This window comes from Podarcis vaucheri, assembly GCF_965113315.1.
Source record: "Podarcis vaucheri genome assembly, chromosome: 4".
Classification (NCBI taxonomy): Eukaryota; Metazoa; Chordata; class Lepidosauria; order Squamata; family Lacertidae; genus Podarcis; species Podarcis vaucheri.
In genome coordinates, this window is record NC_138762.1 from 35,458,242 (window position 1) to 35,479,727 (window position 21,486).

At 45.0% G+C, this 21,486-nt stretch overlaps 1 protein-coding gene and 1 long non-coding RNA gene across 2 annotated transcripts in view; one reads left to right on the top strand and one right to left on the bottom strand.

The window, feature by feature from the left end:
- Positions 1 to 18,288, top strand: DPT (dermatopontin). The gene is made up of 4 exons (XM_082221045.1): positions 1 to 340; positions 6,519 to 6,644; positions 11,562 to 11,669; positions 16,411 to 18,288. The coding sequence occupies exons 1-4, from the start codon at positions 42 to 44 to the stop codon at positions 16,481 to 16,483; spliced, it is 606 nt and encodes a 201-aa protein (XP_082077171.1). The 5' UTR covers positions 1 to 41; the 3' UTR covers positions 16,484 to 18,288.
- Positions 17,678 to 21,486, bottom strand: part of LOC309531489 — a 15,759-nt gene continuing 11,950 nt past the window's right edge. Inside the window, exon 2 of the long non-coding RNA XR_014219328.1 lies at positions 17,678 to 18,674. This is a non-coding gene — a long non-coding RNA (uncharacterized lncRNA). The remainder of the gene's footprint in view (positions 18,675 to 21,486) is intronic.

Sequence of the window (21,486 nt, forward strand, 5' to 3'; positions counted from 1 at the left end):
ACAAACCAGCAGGACACTTTACAGCCAGAAACACAAGCAACATGGACCTCGCTCTCCTCTGCATGGTCCTGCCGCTGCTCACGGTGGCCTGGGGCCAATACATGGACTATTATGACCCGTATAGTGACTACAGGGGCAGCGACGGATGGGTCAATGTGTACCGGCAGGGTTTCAATTTCCAGTGTCCTCATGGACAAGTGATAGTGGCCGTGAGGAGTACTTTCAGCAAAAAGGAAGGCTCTGACAGACTGTGGAACTATGCCTGCATGCCTACCCCTCACACCTTGGGAGAGCCCTCAGAGTGCTGGTGGGAAGAGATCAACAGAGCTGGACTGGAATGGTAGGACACCAAGCTTAAACTTTCTTGAGGAGCTGCCATTGTGTGTGTTTGTGTGAGAGAGTATGTGTGCGCGGAACCCATGTTGCTCAGTGCCAGGCTGATGCGATGGTTAACAGATAGCAATGCATGTGGCACTAAAACAAATTAATTAAGGAATTATCGCTCTGCTTAAGCCAGTGTGAACAATCCAACAAGCTGCAGTGATGATTCTGCTATGTATTTCCATAGATGAGGCAGTCGCAACTTCATTTATTTATTGGATTTATAGCCCACCTTTACTCCAAGGAGCTCCAGGTGGCATTTTTGGCTCTTCCCATCCCTATATAACCCTCATAACAACCCTGTGAGGTGGGTTAAGCTGAAAGGCAGTGACTGGACCAAGGTCACCCAGCGAACTTCATGGCTGAGTGGGGATTGGAACCCTGGCAGTGGTGGCAAACCTATGGCACGTGTGCCAGAGTGGGCACTCAGAACCCTCTCTGTGGGCACGCATGCCATCGGTCCATCCGCGCCGTTGCTGGGGGTTGGCAAAGTGGGCAGCTGTCCCCCCCCAGACCACTGTGGGCAGGAAACTCTCACTAGAGTTCCTCGGGGCCCCCATGCCACTGCAAGCTGGAAATGGGTTATTTGTTGCTTGTGCGAGCTGGAGATTGTCTGTGGTGATTGGGCGGGAGATTATTCCCTGTTGTCGATTGGCTTCCTTGTGTTAGTTTGGTGGCTGCCTCTTGGCATTCCCCTCAAAAAAGCTCAACAAGCCTGGACAAAAAAACACACACACACACCCTGCAACAGCTAAACAACTCCTGGCACCTATTTCTCACAAAGTGCCAACACTAATTGGGTTTTGGGTTGGGGTTTGGGCACTCGGTCTCTAAAAGTTTCACCACCCCTGTCCTGGTCCAACGCTCTAATCACAACACCACAATGGCTCCCATTCGTTTTGTTCCATTCCTTGCTTCCTCTACATTGTGAATGCTCCTTGATTTGTCTCCCTCCTTGTCTTGCAAGCATTGTACTTTTGTCCACTGGTTCAGCAACATTGGCTGGAGTTAGATGGATAATAGTTCTTGTTGTTGTTTGTAATGAGAAGAATTTTTGCTTGGCATGGCTATCATATTCTGTTCTAGCGAAGCAGATTTTAGCAGCGCCAGGAAACCTTGCAAAATCTATTTGACTAGAGAAATATTCCATGTGGGGCGGGAGGGGGGAGAGCAATGAACGTACATGAGCAATGATAGCTCTATTAGAATATGTTCAGCTCTCTGAAGAAAGTGCTGTTGATCTCCCGCCAACATTTTAATGATTTGAGAGATCTGCCCAGTGCTGGATGAATTTTGCAATGAAAGACTCCTGTTCCTGTTCAGTTAAGAATGATTAAAAGTCCTATCTACCACCTCAAAAGATAGGGAGGGGATATTTTATGTAGTCCGAGTTCTCAGTTTCTCTTCATATTATGTGTGCAGAACATTCTGTCACACATACTCACTGTGCACTAAATATTTCTTGGCAGAATATATCTAAACATATCTTCTAATGGTTCGGTGTTAAGTGCACTGCCTCATTTCCTTGCTTATGATTCAATACATATATATTTGTTTAAATTAAACTATAGATGGAAGAATTATCTTGTCCTTTGACTTGTGGTCAAGTAATCTCGCCCCATTCCCCCATTAGTAAGTTCTTCTTACTAAGGTGTTAAGTTGGTTGCAAGGTTCTTCACAATCTCATTTTTACGTTACTGTCTTTAAAAATGGTGTTTGTACTAAAACGACACCACAACTTTCCCTCAATATCCTAAGACCAAAAAAGAATACTGAACAAGAGGGCATAATCTCTCACCACCCCACCTCCCCTAGGAGCCTTTGGCACTTTGTGTTAAACATGAAAATGTTAACTGAACTCAACAAAACATTTTCACATCTTTTAACTGTATTGCTCATCATTGCATATATTTTTCTTCTTCACTTTTCTCACACAGAATGTGCTTATTTGGCACAGGGTAGGAGAGGGAGACCTGCCAGTTTCTTTGCTAAAAAAGAAAGGAAGAGATGGTCTGGAGTTATGTCTTTAAAGGCGAAATGGAAATAAGAAAAAGCATCTAAATCTGGAAAAAATATGCATGTTAAGAAAGCATTAACACTGACCTCTTAAGACTCTGGCTTGGAAATACAAATGAGCATTTCCCCCCATGTATGCACAGATATTTTGCTATCGTTAGCTAATATTTTGCCTAGAAATGCTGATGGAGTCTATGAAATAAAACAGGCCTAGATGACTCATCGTACCAAAGGATGTACATTTATTTCCCACCCTTTTCTTAAGGCCTGGGTTTAGGAAGTAATATATCTTTGTGCCATTTTATCCTCACATTGTTGAATGGTCTCTTTAAATTTGAAGGTTCAATATTGTTCTACAAGATGTGTATGTCTTTAAGGGCCAGAGCAAATAACTTGTTCCAGTTTTACAGCTGTGAAACAGTATAGCAGGTGCTGCTAAGTTGTGTTAATTAAGCTGTGTCAGCAATTGGATATAGTATATAAAGGGCAGCACCCAGCTCTCTCAGTACCCTGGGGGGAGGGGATGGGTTGGTGGTTGGGTCATGCTTGTTGATGTATTTAGTGTAAAAGGAGTTTTTGGTTTTTTTTATTAAAACCTTGTTATTTTTGAGTTCCTTGTAATGCGTGGTCTCCCCAGCAAGCTTTCTGCAGCGCAACTAAACTGCAAATAGCCAACAAGGCTAGGCTAAGAAAGAGCTGGGACAGCTTTATGAGCCTGAGTTCTCCCACTTGCTAGCCTAGCTCTCTCTCTACTCCACCACACTTTCCCTGTGACTGGGGCCACCAATGATGATTTTGGTAATGCTGCTAAAACTTGCAGAGGCAGTTACTAGTGGTGACAGCGGTACACAAGAGTGTGTAGCCACAAGCAGTAACAGGTCTACCGTACTGCCTTCTACTCTTTTAAAAAAGCATTGCTTGCTTCTACCTATGCAGCTGGCGATAACATAAGATGTTCCAGCACACCATCATAACATTAGGTCACATCCACTCCAGACATTTAAAGCACATGGCTTCCCCCAAAGAATCTTGAGAACTGCAGTTTCTGAAGGAAGCTGGGAACTGGGGGGACACACCCTGCACAAAAGTAGTTGTGGGGGCAAGGAGAAAGGGCTTGGCACTGAGGGAGGCTAGTATGGGGCAAGGAGTGCTGGAGCCTGGGCAAACTCATTACAAACTGGAGAAGGGATGCAGCTCATTGGTAAGCAAAAGGTCCCAGGTTCAGTCTGTGGCCTTTTCAGGTCGAGCTAGGGATTGTCCCTTGACTAAAACCCTAGCAAGCCTCTGTGATGGGTCTGCCAGAGTGCAAGACAGCTTCCTTTGGTCTTTGAAAACTGTTATAAGAAAAAGAACCCTGCTCCCTTTCCCTTATGGGGTATTCCGGAGCCCGTATAGAGTCCTTAAGTGGGTTCCCCATTGGTAGAAGAAAATAACAGAGGCCAACCAGAGTATACTGAGAAGCAAAGTGGCTAGTAAGCCTGGCCTTTATTAAAGGAACTGTTGCAACAGGGTCCCCACTCATCACATGCAGGAGGGAGGGGAACCCTGAACAATGGTGCCCAAGCCCTTATATAGACTTTTGAAATTGCCCACCCTGTAGCCCAAGACCACCCCCCAAAACATCACAGAGGGAGGCGGTCTACAGCAGAAATCCTGATAATGGTCACTAATTGCATTACCTGGGCAGTCTGGCCATTCTTTTGTGATGGTTAATACTTTAGTTCCTGAATCCAGGTCACAGGCTCAACCTATTCATACACAAATATGCCCTTAAGACAGTATATGCAAGTAAAAAGACAATGGGAAGGCTTTCCTCATTTGCCTCCCTTACTACGGAGGAATATTTGAGGTCATTGGGAGAGTCAAAATGGCTTCAGGATTGCTCTCCCATACTATTGCAGATACGTTTCATATATTTAGATATGTGTGCATTTATGAATATTCTACATCTGAGACCTTATTTTTTATTTTTTTTAACAAAACCATATCCAAATGCAACTATCTTCGTTCACCCCTTTTTGCTGACAAAGTCGAAAGTGAGTTAAGGGGAAAATGACTGGTTAACAATTCAAGGCTATAGAGCCATTTGAGGTCATGTTCCTTTGGAATGTCTGGCTTTACTTATCCAAGCTGAAACTGAAATCCTTATGTGGAAGTTTTACCTAATCTTAGCACCTCAACCCACCTTTGTACCGTTTAATGATTTAAAAAACAAAACAAAAAACTTCCTTGATGGTGGCACTGGTGACTGTGAAGTGATAGATGAAGCCATTAGCCCCAACTGCTATTTGATGGTGATATGACACAGTAACTGTATCAGCGCTTGAGAAAGAAAAGCACATGAAACAATCATCTTGAAAGAACTGCATGGCTTTTATGGTAATAGCTGAGCAAAGCATCCTTAGTTTATCGGCTGTTTTGAAAAACAGAACACAGGGATTTCTGTGAAATAGTGCCAGCAAAATAACTGTCACACAGTGGTGGCACTATTAGAAGTGCTAATAGATTTGGTTTCCATGACAGGCAAATAGATCTTTAAAAAGCACTTATTCCTAGTCTACAGCAGCATTTCACTTTTGGAAGAATTTACACCTTTGCCAGCAGCCCCTAGAGACTGCAGATAATTTTCTTAGTGCATGTATGGTAGACTCTCACAAAGGAAGGAGAATCATCATTATTAACTATTATTACGTTATTGATTCTGCTGATTTATAAACTATTTCATAGCTACAAGCTATCAAAGCGATGTACAATAAGTTAAAATGAAATACAAAAGATAGACTGCAAAGACAAAAACCGTTTATAAGATATGCAGTTAGCAATCCATAAAACAAATAGCTCATGGGAAAGCCTTCTTAAACAAAAATATATTTAACCTTCAAGGCACCAGGAGCTTGTCTGATTTCAGCTGGTAATTGACTCTGGAGGGTTGGTTTCTGGTACAAACTAAGAGGAACCTTGTGGCATGCACAGCAGTGCCCTATCTGAGGAGCACAGTTTTTGGGCAGGCATACAGCTACAGGTATGAGACCATTTAAAACATGAGAAAAAGTTAAGCTTCAAGGGTTGGCGCTGTTGGGGAGTCACCAATGTCCCGTGTAGGTAGTCCTTTCAGAGTCTGGGTTGCTTCTCCATATTTTGCAATGTTGTTTGCTAGCAGTGTACATATAAATGCATAGATTACTGAGAATACCATACAAAAAATGCAATACATATGGGGAAATTCTTTACAAAAATGTGTTCGTGAGGCAAATTTGCACACAAAAGGTGACTATTAGGAGAAATTTGCACTAAAATATTGATGAATTTTCATGAGGACTTTTTTTAAAAGTTGTAAACTGATGTAGAAAATAGAATGACACAGTTGCACATCAGCCCAGTCTCTGAGTTGCACATCAGCCCAGTCTCTGAGTTGCACATCAGCCCAGTCTCTGAGTTGCACATCAGCCCAGTCTCTGAGTTGCACATCAGCCCAGTCTCTGAGTTGCACATCAGCCCAGTCTCTGAGTTGCACATCAGCCCAGTCTCTGAGTTGCACATCAGCCCAGTCTCTGAGTAGTGCTAGAGTCCAGGGGTTCCATGCACTCACCGTTTCCTTGGAATGAGAGATAGCGGGGACTGTGGTGTCCTTTAGGATATGTGGTTTCTTTACACATATATACAACCTGAGCCTAAGATGGAGGGGCTCACAGCATTTACACTTTCTGATAGTCACAGCCTTAGAATCAAGCAGAAATCAAGCATGTCTCTCACTCTCTGGCTTCTACTTGCTTCTAGCTGAAGCCCCAGGACTCTCGCTATTGCCCTTCTAAGTAGCAGCCAGGGAAAGGCTCGCTCATTTGCCCAGAGGGCACCATCACTTCTTTTGCTACATTAATGGTGGTCCTTAGGTAACAACTATGCCCATTCTCTCACACAAAAACTTGCCTGACTAACTCTGCAAACTCACAACAATAATATTGGAAAATTAGGAACCGAGAAATACCAAAATAGTCATATTTGCTCATCCCTAGTTGCTAGATTCCAGTACTCTGCAAGAAAGTGTTTACAGGCATGTTTACAACAACAACACTGCTACTACTAGTAGTACAACTTATTTTCATTATCATTTTTCTCTTCAGGTATCAAACATGCTCAAATAATGGGTTGGTGGCAGGATTCCAGAGCCAATATTTTCCATCGGTGCTTGATCGAGAGTGGCAATTCTATTGTTGCCGCTACAGCCGGAGATGTCCATATTCATGTTGGTGAGTTCACAAAAGTGCACTGAGTTTTTAATGCATTGAGAGCATTTCTAAAAAAAACCTCCAATATCATTCCCTTAAACTCTAAAAGAAACAAAACCTTTCCAGAGATGTACAATTAATATTTTGTAAATGATTCCTCAGAGAAAGCCTTCTTAAATAAAAATGCCTTCAGTAGGTACCTAAGCATCAAATACTATGTGCCTGGCTGTCCGACTTCAGTTGGTTGACCGCAGAGGGCTGGAACTGTAATACAAAAAAACCAGTTTTTAGTACAAACTGAGCTTTAATATAGAACAAAACAGGGTAATTTGATGTATCACAAGCTGAGCAACTGGGTTGCTGATATAGCTGTCCAAATTAGAAACCAGGATGATTTTTGTCTGTGCAGCTAAGATGAGCACTGGCAAATTGCTTCCTTAAATGGACTGACCAAAGGTGATTCAAAGTATCATAGACAAACAGAACTACAAAGGAAGTGAAGTTTTCAATTAGATGTGCACAAGATGTTTACTTGCCTTTTAGTGAGCCAGCTGCTGACCTACATGCAACAACAATGCATACAAGTCCAGAATAAAAATTGCCTTGCAGATAGGAGGGGAAGTAATCTTGGATTTCCCTTCATAAAATCTTCAAACATCCTTCCAAGTGTCGGCTGATGTTCTGCAGCTGCGCGTGAAGCAACAGCCCTGCCAAAAGTCTTCCTTGTGAAGGAGGTGCTCTTTGCTTTACTAGCGAAGGTCATCATTAAGGCCTTTGCTTACATTTATGAAGGAACTGGTTTTGTACCTCAGTGGGACAAGTCACGCTACTGTATCATTCAATTCAGTTGTAATCTTGGAGCATCGATTTGCCACGTCAATTGAAGGCTCTTGCCTGGCAGCTTCTGAAGCCTCACCTCCCTGCTTCTGCCATCCTCATGAGTGTGTGCTTAGGTATCCATCTCTATCTATACACATGAGAACATAAGCAGAGCCTGCTAGATCAGGGCCAATGGCCCATTAGTTCAGCATCCTTTTCTCACAGAGGCCAACCAGATGCCTGTAGGGAACCTGTAAGCATGAGCTGAGTGCAACAAGATGTTCTCTATTTCTGAATCCCAGTCAATGGTGTTGTCCAACCCACTTTTTAAAGCCATCCAAGTTGGTGGCTGTCACTACTAGCGAATTCCATAGTTTAACTATGCACTGTGTGAAGAACCATGTTCTTTTGTCTGTCCTGAACCTTCCAAAGTTCAGCTTTATTGGACATCCACGAGTTCTAGTTTTATGGGAGTGGGAGAAAAATGTTTCCCTGTCCACTTTCTCCACTCCACACATCAGTTTATATACTTCTATCACCCCCTCCTTTGCTCACATTTTCTCTGAACTGAAATAACTCCAAATATTGTAGCCATTCCTCATGGGAGAGTTGCTTCAACCCCTCACTTGCCCTTTTCTGAGTCTTCTCCAGCTCCACAATGTCCTACACTGTGCACAGAATTTACCCCTAAGACTTTTCAGCAAAGATACATTTTATCATAAAACCTTGTGAAGTGTAGCCTCCTCCTAGTATATCCATTTTACAAACTAGATACAGTTGAACCTTGGTTGATGAATGCCTTGTGACGCCTTGTGCAGGAGCTTCCTGCAGCCAATTGGAAGCTGTGCCTTGGTTTCCAAACGTTTTGGAAGTCGAACGGACTTCCTTTACAGATTGTGTTCGACTCCCGAGGTACCACTGTACTCACTTTGTGTTTGAGCTGGCAGGCTGGTCCAGCAACTTCTGTGTTCAATCAGGATTTGTGCAGAGTCCCTGAGTCCACATACTGACTATTACAGTACTTCGTCATTTAATGAAGCCAAGCAAACCTTGTGCTCAGAATCCTGTTGGTCGGTGTCTTAATGGTCTGACCTTGCCCACAAACAGCTATTTGCATTTCCTTATTATTATTATTCATTTAATTTGTATATTGCCTTTCATCCGCAGATCTCAGGGTAGTTCATCACAACATACCCTCTTTATGACACAAGTCTATGCTTTTGTTAAGCCCATGAAGTTCAGAGGGATTATTTGTACATCAATGTGCATAGGATTACAGCTTTAAAGTGTAATCTTATGCACCTCTACTCAGAAGTAAGCCCTGATGAAGTCTATGGGACTTACTTGCAGGCAACTGTTCCAGAACTCCAGCCTTCATTTACTAGGAACCTGTGAGATCTCATTAGTGCTGAACATGGTTGTCTTGTTCTTTTATATGGGACAGTTTTATTGAGCTATCAAAATATAATATTGGAAGGCAAAGTAAGGTATTTCCCTGGGAAAGGCTCTAGCAATCAGCTACATTTTATGGTTCTGTGATGAGAGGCCAGCTGTTCTATAACTTCCAGCATTAGCCTGGAAGGAATAAAGAAGAAAGTTAAATAGAGAAGTAGCAAATTCTTTGCAGATGTCACTGTGATGTTGCATCTATCTGCAAATCTATATAGGTGGAGGGAAATCTCAGTCCTCAGCTTGAAGCAGTCTGAAAGATAAACAGCATTTGGAATGCTGTTTATAATAATTTCCCTGCTCCAAGCAAGCAGGGCTGCCGAGGTCCAGAAAGGTTTGGCTGGTGCTACAGCTGCTCTCGCTCACCATTGCCTGTCCAAGCAATGACCACATTTACCAAGACCTTACAGAATTATGGACCCTAGCGGATACAACCGTTTCCTCTACACAGTTTGCCATTTGTTAAAGGTGCTGATGTTCATGGACTCTTTCACTGGCAATGTCAGTGTCCGGAAAATGGAGCAACTGCAGAATACAGCTGGTATCCCTAGAAGGGAATGGAGGAAGTCTCTTTTGCCCTTCTTCATGCCTCCTTCCAAGGAGACAGCCTTGCTCAAAGGCTGCTACCCTTCCCATGTTGCCCTCAACATGGCTTCTGGCCACTTCTGGTGATTTTCAACACAATGGCCTGGAAGGAGCCAATGTGCAGCTGGTCCCCCTCAATAAGAGCAGGGAGAAAGGTGCTTTCTTCTCCCTCCTCCTGAGGAGAGCTGCTATGGCGCTGATACTGCTGCAGGGCAAGGAGGAGGAATGACCACCTGCACCTTGGGGCCTCTTCTCTCTCCTATGCTGTGAAGAGATGCCACCTCCTCAAATTTGGTGCCCCAAGCAAATGCCCCGTTTCCCATAAATACATCATTGCCTACCTGGGAATGCCTGGGATTGCACCTGGTTGGTTATTATGAGAATAGGGTGCTGGATGAGGTGGGCCATTGGTCTGATCCAGCAGGTTCCTAAGGACTTTCCATATGCAAAGCAGATGCTCTACCAATGAGCTACAGTTCTTCCAAGGTTTCTTGTGTTTGAAGATGACACAGACATAGCAGGAAGCCTGAAAGGCAATTGTACATCTCCCTTCCATCTTCCACACATGCACACCACATGGCAAGAGAGAAACTTACATAGTACCATTGCTCTCTCTATAAGGCATGGGAGATAAGTTCCCTTTTAAGAATTTTGAGCCGTTCCAGAATTCCAGAGTCAGTTGTTCTTGTTTGTGTTTGTTAGAGAATGTTCTTCTATTACTGGCAATGTTTAGACAGTGCACCGAATGGTCTTTTGAGGGCGGGGGCGGGGGAGATGAGAAAAAAGAGCCAGGAAATGATCTGTAATTAAACCACATCTGCTATGTACATGACATAGTAAACTACTAAACAGAAAAACCAAGTTGTGGAATATATGTTTAATTATATAAAAAATAGGGCAATTTCAGTGTGTCTATAATCACCGAAAATAGCTAAGGGCTTTGTAGACAGAGAGACTCCACTGAAGTAGAATAACCAAGTGAGACACTATGCTCTCTTCATTTCCATTCCTGACTCTGACACAGGCTTCTTGTGTGTACTTGGGCAAGTTGCCTAAACTTTCCATTTCCCTTAATCATTTGACCAAATGGTGCCTTGCAGACTACAACTCCCATCAGCCCCAGCCAAAGGGTGAGAGGGGTCTCACAGGGGCTGAATTTTTGAGGATGCCCAGCAACCCTTAAAAAAGTAAAAGAGGAGGAAGAGCAGCAAATCCAGGCCCAGTACAAAAAGTGATTCCCTGGGCCAGTCTCTAAGAATGCCCTGAGTAGCAGTAAGACATCTGTATTTGATGAAGCATGAATGGGTAAACCAACATGCTGCACAAATGCAGACAATGTTGTTGTTGTTGTTTTATTTTGCCCATCTGACTAGGTTGCCATGGTGACTCTGCATGGCACATCACATGTCACACATCTGAAGCATTTTCTTTTCATTGAAGAAACTAGCAAGAACTAGCTGAAAAGTACTGAAGACAAGAACTGACCAAGACACAACACACTCTCTCTCTTTACATTGCTTTAATTTATTTGTTTATTTGGGGGGGGGGAATGTATTACCAATGTTAAGGTGAGGGTGGGCATCATGGCAGCGAGCAGCATAGTATCCATTACAGAGTTACATCCATTAAAAAAAATTGTCACCCATCAGCTTAATATATCAACCATAGATGGATCAGGTGTGTTTCAAGCAGGTGCCTAAATGCCAATACTGTAGGTGCCTTCCTACATTCATTGGGAGTGCATTCCAAAGGGCTGGTGCTACCACACTAAAGGCCCTGGACTTAGTAGACACGAAATGGACCTTAAGAGAAGACCTTGCTCCAACAGAACCATCTGCTTAATGCTACATTGAACACAGCCCCTCTGTGTTTGTCAAGAGCAGACATGAAATCACAGGATACAGGGAAACTATCCACACTTCAGTTCAAAGTGGGTGTGATATGCACTAGGTTAAGTTACATGTGTGAACAGGTTTTTCAGTGGGCTGACAAAAGCAAAAGTCATAACATTTGAAGCATAACTGTTCTTACTTTTTCTAGAGAAGGCAAATAACTTGGTTTCCCCCCACTCCTCCTGTTTAAAAGGTTGACAACAGAACACCCAGAACACTACGGGGAAGATATGGACATGATGATGTATACCTATGATCATTACATCCGTGGAGCATCCACAACTTTCTCCGGTGTGGAAAGGTCAGATACAGAAATACTCTTGAAACCTGTGCTGCAAAGAAATGGTTTGTTACATTGTAATATTTCCCCCCAAAAAACAATGGTGTGGAAGGTACAACATAGACCAAGGGAGGAATAATAATAATAATAATAATAATAATAATAATAATAATAATAATAATAATAAATAATAATAATTTATTATTTATACCCCGCCCATCTGGCTGGGCTTCCCCAGCCACTCTGGGCGGCTTCCAAAAGAATATTAAAATACTATAATACATCAAACATTAAAAGCTTCCCGAAACAGGGCTGCCTTCAGATGTCTTCTAAAAACCTGGTAGTTGTTGTTCTCTTTGACATCTGGTGGGAGGGCGTTCCACAGGGCGGGCGCCACTACCGAGAAGGCTCTTTGCCTGGTTCCCAGTAACTTGGCTTCTTGCAGTGAGGGAACCGCCAGAAGGCCCTCGGTGCTGGACCTCAGTGTCCGGGTAGAACGATGGGGGTGGAGATGCTCCTTCAGATATACTGGACCAAGGCCGTTTAGGGCTTTAAAGGTCATCACCAACACTTTGAATTGTGCTCGGAAACGTACTGGGAGCCAATGTAGGTCTTTCAAGACCGGTGTTATGTGGTCTCTGCGGCCGCTCCCAGTCACCAGTCTAGCTGCCGCGTTCTGGATTAGTTGTAGTTTCCGGGTCACCTTCAAAGGTAGCCCCATGTAGAGTGCATTGCAGTAATCCAAGCGGGAGATAACCAGAGCATGCACCACTCTGGCGAGGCAGTCTGCAGGCAGATAGGGTCTCAGCCTGCGTACCAGATGGAGCTGGTAAACAGCTGCCCTGGATACAGATTTGACCTGTGCCTCCATGGACAGCTGTGAGTCCAAAATGACTCCCAGGCTGTGCACCTGGTCCTTCAGGGGCACAGTTACCCCATTCAGGACCAGGGAATCCTCCACACCTGCCCGCCTCCTGTCCCCCAAAAACAGTACTTCTGTCTTGTCAGGATTCAACCTCAATCTGTTAGCCGCCATCCAACCTCCAACCGCCTCCAGGCACTCACACAGGACCTTCACTGCCTTCACTGGTTCTGATTTGAAAGAGAGGTAGAGCTGGGTATCATCCGCATACTGATGAACACCCAGCCCAAATCCCCTGATGATCTCTCCCAGTGGCTTCATGTAGATGTTGAAAAGCATGGGGGAGAGGACAGAACCCTGAGGCACCCCACAAGTGAGGGCCCAGGGGTCTGAACACTCATCCCCCACCACCACTTTCTGAACACGGCCCAGGAGGAAGGAGCGGAACCACTGTATAACAGTGCCCCCAGCTCCCAGCCCCTCAAGACGGTCCAGAAGGATGTTATGGTCGATGGTATCAAACGCCGCTGAGAGATCCAGCAGAACTAGGAAACAGCTCTCACCTTTGTCTCTAGCCCGCCGGAGATCATCAACCAGTGTGACCAAGGCAGTTTCAGTCCCATGATGAGGCCTGAATCCCGACTGGAAGGGATCCAAATGGTCCGCTTCTTCCAGGCATGCCTGGAGTTGTTCAGCAACCACTCGCTCAATCACCTTGCCCAAGAATGGAAGATTTGAGACTGGGCGATAGTTGGCTATCGTGGCCGCATCTAAAGATGGTTTTTTAAGAAGCGGTTTAATAACCGCCTCTTTCAGCGAGTCTGGGAAGGCTCCCTCACGGAGGGAAGCATTCACCACCCCACGAAGCCCATCGCCCAGTCCTTCCCGGCTAGCTTTTATAAGCCAGGATGGGCAAGGATCAAGGAGACAAGTGGTTGGTTTCACTCGTCCAAGCAGCCTGTCCACATCCTCGGGGGTAACAGATTGGAATTGATCCCACACAACTTGACTAGACAGGACTCTAGCACTCTCCCACCCCGGCCCTGCTCCCACGGTGGAGTCTACCTCTTCTCAAATCTGAGCGACTTTATCTGCAAAAAACTTTGCAAAGTCATTGCAGGAGATCATGTTGCCCCTACTGGGCCCTGATGGAGCAGGTGGTTCCACTAAATTGTGAACCACCTGAAAGAGTCTCCTGCTGCTGTTTTCCGCAGATGCAATAGAGGCGGTGAAGAAAGTCTTCTTCGCCGTCGCTATCGCCACTTGGTAGGCTCGACATTGAGTTCTAACCCGTGTCCGGTCAGATTCAGAATGGGTTATCCGCCACCGGCGCTCTAGCTGTCTCAACAATTGTTTCATTGCCCTCAGATCCGTGGAAAACCATGGGGCTGTCCGGGCTCCATGCAATCGGAGAGGGCGCTTTGGAGCCAAACAGTCAATAGCCCTGGTTAACTCCACATTCCAGCGGGCCACCAGGGAATCAGCTGAAAGGCCATCAACATGGGATAAAACATCCCCTACCACTCTCTGGAAACCATTTGGATCCATTAAGTGGCGGGGGCGGACCATCCGAATCAGTCCCACCTCCCTGCAGAGGGGAAGGTTCGCGGAGAAGTCCAGCTGCACCAGGAAGTGATCTGACCATGGCACTTCTTTGGTTTCACTTTTACTTAATGTCAGATCACCAACATCCATAGAGGTGAACACCAGGTCTAAGGCATGCCCGTGGCTATGAGTTGGGCCAAACTTATTCAGGGACAGCCCCATGGAGGCCATGCTTTCCATGAAGTCCCGAGCGGCCCTTGTAAGGTCGTGTCGGCATGGATGTTAAAATCCCTTAGGACAACCAAACTAGGTGTTTCCAGGAGGACATCCGCCACGACCTGAAGCAGCTCGGGCAGGGAATCCTTGGTGCAGCGGGGAGGTCGGTACACCAATAGGAATCCTGTACTGCCCCTATTGCCCAACTTCCAGAACATGCACTCAGAGAACTTGGTCTTTCCAATAGGACGCCTGGTGCAAACTAATGACTTCCTAAAAATCACTGCAACCCCCCCTCCCCGCCCACAAGGCCTGGGTTGCTGTGCGTAAGAGAAACCTGGTGGACATGCAGCGGCAAGGACAGGCCCATCTGCTTCATCCAACCAGGTCTCTGTCACACATGCCAGGTCAAAGCCTCCATCCACAATCAGGTCGTGGATAGCAGTGGTTTTATTCATCATTGACCTGGCATTGCACAGCAACACTTTCAGGTCATGTGGGTTTCCCTTGCTGATTCCAGTATCCTTCCGGTCAGGACCAGACCTGGAGGCAGGGATAGTCCTCAGACAACGACTAAGCCTGCTACCTCGACACAAGTTCCATGATGATCCCTCTTCATGCATTCACTGAGCTGGAGACAGAGTGGCAATCTAGCCCTTACCCAATCAGAGCAGTATGGGACTTTTGTATTCCACCCCCTTCCTGTCCCTTAACCAATCAAAGCAATAGGGGACTTTCCGTACCCCAACCCCTCCAATGCTTGCTTTGCTGATCCTCCTCAAGGAACCCTAATTGCAGGGGCAGAGGACTTCAGCTCAAGGGCTGATTGTAGCCCTCTGAGTCTCTCTATTAGGCTCCCAATAGACTCCACCCAACCCCCCTACCAACACCACAGCCCTCACCAGCCCTGCTCTCCTTGAGTACTTTTTCCAGGCTGCAGTTTGTCCTTGAATTGTGATAATTCTTCTTTTGCTTGTTTGGAAGGAGGATTGGGAGATGTGAGTAGGTGGGAATGGAGTGGGGAGAGACCTCTGATTGTTGAGTGTCTCTGGAAGGCACCCTACTCTCCAAAGGTAGAGGCCACACATCCATTACTCTGCCTAATTTATGCTTCTGGCCCTAACCACCACTTGTATGTGGCCCCCAGAAGCTGGCCCATAAAGGAATGTGGTCTGAAATTGTATTGTAGGCCTAGCAATGCCTGGTCACATTTGCAGCTTCTCCTTTGGCTGAGGGCAGGAGTATTCATTTCCAGGCAAACTCTGCCCGCCTTCTGTTTTTCTTTTCTTTTTTCACTTTCAGAGAAAATGAGGTCAAATTTCATTGAGAGCAGTAAAGGACTTGCATTGTACTAAGGCATTTTTGTATTTGAAACAAAATGCCAAAAATGATGCCTTCTCCCCTGTTCATTTTTAATTATGGGAAATGTCCACCACATACCGAGTGTCTCTCGCCAAAGCATCTGTTTCTGTTTGCTTCATGGCAATGCCTTCTCTCTCCCATTGTTTCCTGGAGAAAGCTAATGTCTAGAAGTACCCTAAACATCAAATTAAGGTTCCTCCAACAACCAGAACCCTGGCATTTAGGATCAAACACCCAATTTTTGTTGAAGTTTCCACCTCCAATAGTTCAAAATCATGAGATGATGATGATTAAATCATCACCTGCCTTTCACAAGCAGATCCCAGGGCAGGTTACATTCAAAATTCAGAATTAAAAGCAGTTACAGATTACAGCCACAACAGACAACTCAGGTGTCAAAGGCCAGAGTAAAGATGTGCGTCTTTAGCATTTGCCAAGAGCTGTATGTTGAAGTACCCAGACACACCTCTGTGGGGAGGGAATTCCACACCTTAGGGGCTGCCACAGAGAAGGCCATACCTCTGGCTACACCCTCTGAACTTCCAAGGGCGGTGGAACTACCAAGAGTTGATCTCAACCCCCAGGAAGCTCTGTAGGTAAGAAGGCAGTCTTTTATATATTTTGGGCCTAAGTCATTTAGCTAGAGATGATCAAGTTGAAAGAAACGAGCAAAGTTCATCCTGACAGATCGCAAAACAAAAACAAAAACAGAAGCCTTGCTCTGTTGCAATGTTCTGTCTTGGTCACCACTTCTTTCCTCTATCTTTTCCCTTGCAGGGATCGCCAGTGGAAGTTTATCATCTGCAGGATGACGGATTTTGACTGCCAGTTTGACAATTTTAAGAAGTGAATATGTGCCATGCTTCTGGGGGTGGGGTGGTAGGGGGGAATGAAGGTAGAGGGGGGAAAGGAGAAAAAAACAGCAAAGGCAATATATAAACCATACACCAGTTTCTTTGCAGATGAGTAAGAATGACTCTTCTGCGAAGAGGGCTGCGAAGAACACTGAGCTCAACTTTACAAGACAGGCACATCCATTTGGCTCTTAATTAGGGATTAGATGGGCTGGGTTGATTTACATAATCTCTGCAGAGCATGTGTGCAGAGTACTTCCACTTCCACCGCTTCCTGGCCCTTCAACATACCTGGTGGATGCAACGGCAGGGGACCCATGTTAACACTGTAGTGTGTAGTGTGTGTATCTCTGCCCTTCACTGGGTCACTTCCAGCACTGACCTGAGAGTATGGGTAGCTGCCTTGTGTGTGTGTGCCTTTAGACAACACTTTGGACCATTCCCTTTATTTTTTGATTTTTATTTTTTATTCACAGCTACTTTACATTGTTTAGATGCTTTCTGATATAAACCTAGATGAAGCCATTTCCTTTGCTGTCTAGCTCACCTGTACAGATGCATCTTGATTTTGCATGACATCTTTGTATCCACTGCGCCCCGTTGTCAGTTTACAAAAAGGAACACCAAAACCCCCAAAACTGTGCTTTGCTGATGTTTCAGAGCTAATCATTTGCCAACAAATGCTACCCGTCTGCATGCCTTCATCAAAATAACCCAGAGCAGCAAGCCAAACCACATAGGATGTTAATCATGCCCCTTCGCTTGGAGTCCAGACTTCTTATTGCACAAACTAAGCAGTGTGGCAACTCAATCCATATTGAGTTCTTGGTGTGGGGGCAGGAAGGGGGCTTTAGCTCTCTGTCCCCTGCTTTAGTCTCATTGCCCTCCATGCCCACAATTTGTACTGGGGAGGAGAAGCAGCTGAGCAAATAGGAGCTCCCCCACCCCCCACAAAAGAATGCCAGGTTCCCTCATCATCTCGACTGGGAATGCAGTGGTGGTGATATAGGGCTGAAGCTTCCCTACCCCTGATCCAACTCAAGACCCCATCATGTCAATTTCTGCAAAAAATAAATAAATACTGCTCCCAGTGCCAAAGAACATGATTAATGTTGTGCCTCTAAAATTAGAGGATAGCAGAGGCATTTTTTTTCTATGCCACAATTTTGCAACCCATGCAAATATATCACATTCATATTATCTGTTGTGGGGATCCCTCCCCCCCCGATGTTGTTTACCTACAACTCCCCTCATCCTTGGCCATTGGCCATGCTTTCTGGGGCTGATGGGAATTGTGGTTCAGCAATATCAGGAGGATCAAAGTTTCTCCACACCTGTAATAAAGCAAGCCTGTCTGACAGGAAGGATGCCAGAGATTGCTTATCAACACCATTGCCTGAAATATGATCACTTCTACAATTAATATGTCTAAATTTCAGGTGAACTTGGAAACGGTATCAAGTTGTGTTTTTCTTAATGTTTCTTTTGACATCCTGAATAATCAGAGGCCCACGATGAATAAAATAATACCAACCATCTCCAACTTTTAACTAAAAAGGGAATATAGAGTTGCAGTTTTGCAACTGAACACGATTGTGTAAAACTGACGACATCCTGATGATGGGTGCTATGTAAGTCAAATGTGGGGTATAACTTTATTGGGCATTAAAAGTGTGACCATGTCCCTGTAGCTGGTGACAATTTATTCTATCACAGGAGAGGATTAAATAAATTTTAAAAAGGGAGATACTTAAGAACCCAAAGACAACCCTGTTGAAATAAACTATGCAACTTACTCCAATTGCCTGTATTAGGATATCTTTATTATGTCCGGTATTTACAAGCACATTGTCAATTGTTATCCTAATCAACTGAAAAAAATAAAATAATTTGGTGATGCAGTAACTTTAAAATATTCTCTCTCACCCCCCAACTACCGTATGTTTCTACATTTGCTGGTTGCCAAGAAATAAGTCAATCGTGTTCTTGAGGACTCCAGGGAAAGAAGCAACATTCAGTTTTCAATCAATGACAACAGGAAATATAACTGCTGGCAGATGGAAGCATTATAACTTGTTCTCTTCATTTGACATACCAGGGGTGGGTGGGGGTCATAGCCAGAAGTTGTCATGGCCAGAGCCCAGAGGAGCAAAGATACCCCTTTCTCTCTGAGCTGCTTCCTTTTATCTGAAAAGGAAAATGGAAATGCCATGTTAGAACTGGCCTTATATCACTGTAGGCCCAATGGTGCCTCACACAATGGGTCCCTCATTTAAAGTAAACAAATAAAAGAGTTGGACACTTTCTCTTTAAGTAGCGATGCCCTGAACAAGCACAAATTTCTGGAAAAGACGAGAGACTGCATGAATTTGCAGGCGATAAGATTACAGATGCCTCTGTGAAGAGCAAATGACTCAGTATGATACTGCCGAAGACCTGCACTTTGTTCACAAACGTTTCCTTGTTTGTAGAAGAGCCTCAATGGATTTGTTCTAGCCTGCTTCAGAGACTTTATCTCACTCTAGTCCCTTGCCAGCTCCTGCTGCTCGCCTTGCATGTGGCTCCTCTCTGTCTCTTTAAACAGTTGTGCCTTGTCCATTGTAATGCTCAACTGCAGCAGCCTAAAAGTCACAGGAAGTATGCATCCGCCGCTCTTTTTCTTCATCATGAGTTGTCCCAAATCACTCGAACATATGGAACATAGGAACATAGAAAGCTCTATGGTGCCAAGTCCGGCCTACTAGTCCATTTAGCTCAGTATTGTCTGACTGGCAGGATGAAGCAGATTCACAAGGCTTCAGACAGGGGACAATTCCCAGCCATGCTGCCTTCAGGTAGAATTTATAATGGCCAAACTTAGATGCAAAGCTAATGTGTCTTTGGGGGTTGGGGGTGGTGGCACAATTTTAAGCACATTTGGATATTTGAGCAAGTCCTATGGATCAGCCCTCTGCCCGGGACAGACACTATTCTTTCCCAAGGGATCTGTGTAAAAGTCAGATCCAGTAGAATTCATCTGAGTCTTGAAAAATTCATTGAGCTGAAAGAGGAAGTGGTAAAAAGACTTACTCTTCTCATTTCCTCCCCTAACTCTACGATCTGTTCAAGGGGGGGAAAGGTATCCATCACCTCATGATGACTAAGGAGGCAGTGAGGGGTGGGTACCATAACTGTCAAGGTTTCCCTTTTTTAAAGGAAAATTCCCTTATTTTGAATAGGATTCCTCGCAAGAAAAGGGAAAAGTTGACAGCTATGGTGGGGACTCAGAGGCTTCATGGGCACCAGGGGAAGACCTCAAGGAGACAACAGTGCCGCTGGGCACCATGTTGGCAGTCCCTGCAGTGTCATACCATCCATCTTTTATGGAGCCCAAACCGGGTCATGTGTCTTCCGGGCCGTGCTCCCAGGTGAGTCACATGGCCTGTACCATGCTCTCAACCCAAAAAGTAATTTTTTGAGGTGAGAGCATGACCTGAGATTGTGTGGGATTGAGGGTGTTCTAAAGACCTCTAGGCTACGCGCGGAGAACGCTTGTTTCTCTTGGGCCCGTGGGCCCGCCTAGGGGAAAGTCCCCGGACCCTGGGCAGAGAGTGCCGCGTGCTTTGCAGCGCGCAACAACCCGTCTCGCGAGCCCACGCTTTACTTCGCCAAGAAGCCCTCAGGGCCGAGCGGGTGGGCGCGGGAGGGGCCTCTCGTCACCTCCATAGTCACGCAGGTAGTGTGCATGTGCATCTTTCACGGAGATCGCCGCACCAACAGAACGGGGCTCATTCTCGAGATTGTGTGAGATTGTGGCGCCCAAAATGGCCACCATGATCTTGTGTGGAACTGTATTGCAAAGTCTGGATATGCACAAATTTTGAAAGGTGTTTGTGTGTCGATTCTTGTATTGTTACAGAAAGGGCAAATTTGATATGCAGTGGTACCTTGGTTATCAAACAGTTTGGCTCCCAAACACCGCAAACCTGAAAGTAAGTATTCCAGTTTGCAAGCTTTTTGGGAAGCTGAATGTCCGACACAGCTTCTGTGGCTTCTGCTTGAGTGCAAGAAGCTCCTGCAGCCAATCGGAAGCTGTGCCTTGGTTTTCAAACAGTTCTGGGAGTCGAACAGACTCCCAGAACGGATTAAGTTCGACAACCAAGGTACCACTGTATTCACCTCTCTGTGTGGACTGAATTGAATTTCTGCCCCATCCCTACCCCCGTCTAGGTGTCTGTCTCAGTTTTACAAGTCTCAGACATGGTAAGGCAGAAGCATGTAATCAAGTGGGGAACACTGTGGGAAAATCCAGACATTAAGATTGAAGACTTGCAGATGATAAGCTGGAGAAGGTTCAGAGAGACTGGTCCGATGAGCGCCTGATGCTTACAGAAATGTTATCAGAACTTCGTGTATCTCTTGCTTCCCAGTGCAGCTGGAAATAGCTTGCTAGCCTCTTCTCCCCAGAGAGATTGCAACAGCCCTAGAACTGCCTGGCACTTGAAAGGACATGGTGACATGCAAATTCTTCTTCTTTCCATTTCTTTTTAAAAAAATAATAATAGCTGTGTGATCACCCTGGAGTCTGGGAGACTTGCAAAGCTATAACTGCGCCTTAGCCGAACTGCTGGCTCTTATAACATAAAAAGGAACTGATTTCTCCTGTTAGTAACAATACAAATGGGAACCAGGAGCGATTTCACTGAATGGAGTGAAATTAATTTGAAATTAATGGAATGTAATTTCCATTCAGTGTAGTTAACCTAGTGTAAAATTAGTGCTAATGAGATCAGCACTGGGGATGGGCTCTGGCTCAGAGCAAGAGCACATGTTTGAATGCAGAAGCCTCTAGGTTCAACCCCTCACATCTCCAAGCAGGACTTAAAAAATACCTGAAAACCTGGAGAACCACTACTAGTCAATGCTGACAATAGTCAACTTGGTATAAGGACATTTTCTCTCATCCTAGTCAGTTCCTCAGAAGAAGCCAGTGACTACGCTATGGGTTGATTCTAGAGGT

What these genes read in the sequence shown, in the direction of transcription:
- DPT (XM_082221045.1), top strand. Translation starts at nt 42, where the DNA reads ATGGACCTCGCTCTCCTCTGCATGGTCCTGCCGCTGCTCACGGTGGCC. An exon ending in AGATGTCCATATTCATGTTG is followed by an intron (nt 6,645 to 11,561) that starts GTGAGTTCACAA and finishes CCTGTTTAAAAG; the next exon opens with GTTGACAACAGAACACCCAG. An exon ending in ACTTTCTCCGGTGTGGAAAG is followed by an intron (nt 11,670 to 16,410) that starts GTCAGATACAGA and finishes TTTCCCTTGCAG; the next exon opens with GGATCGCCAGTGGAAGTTTA.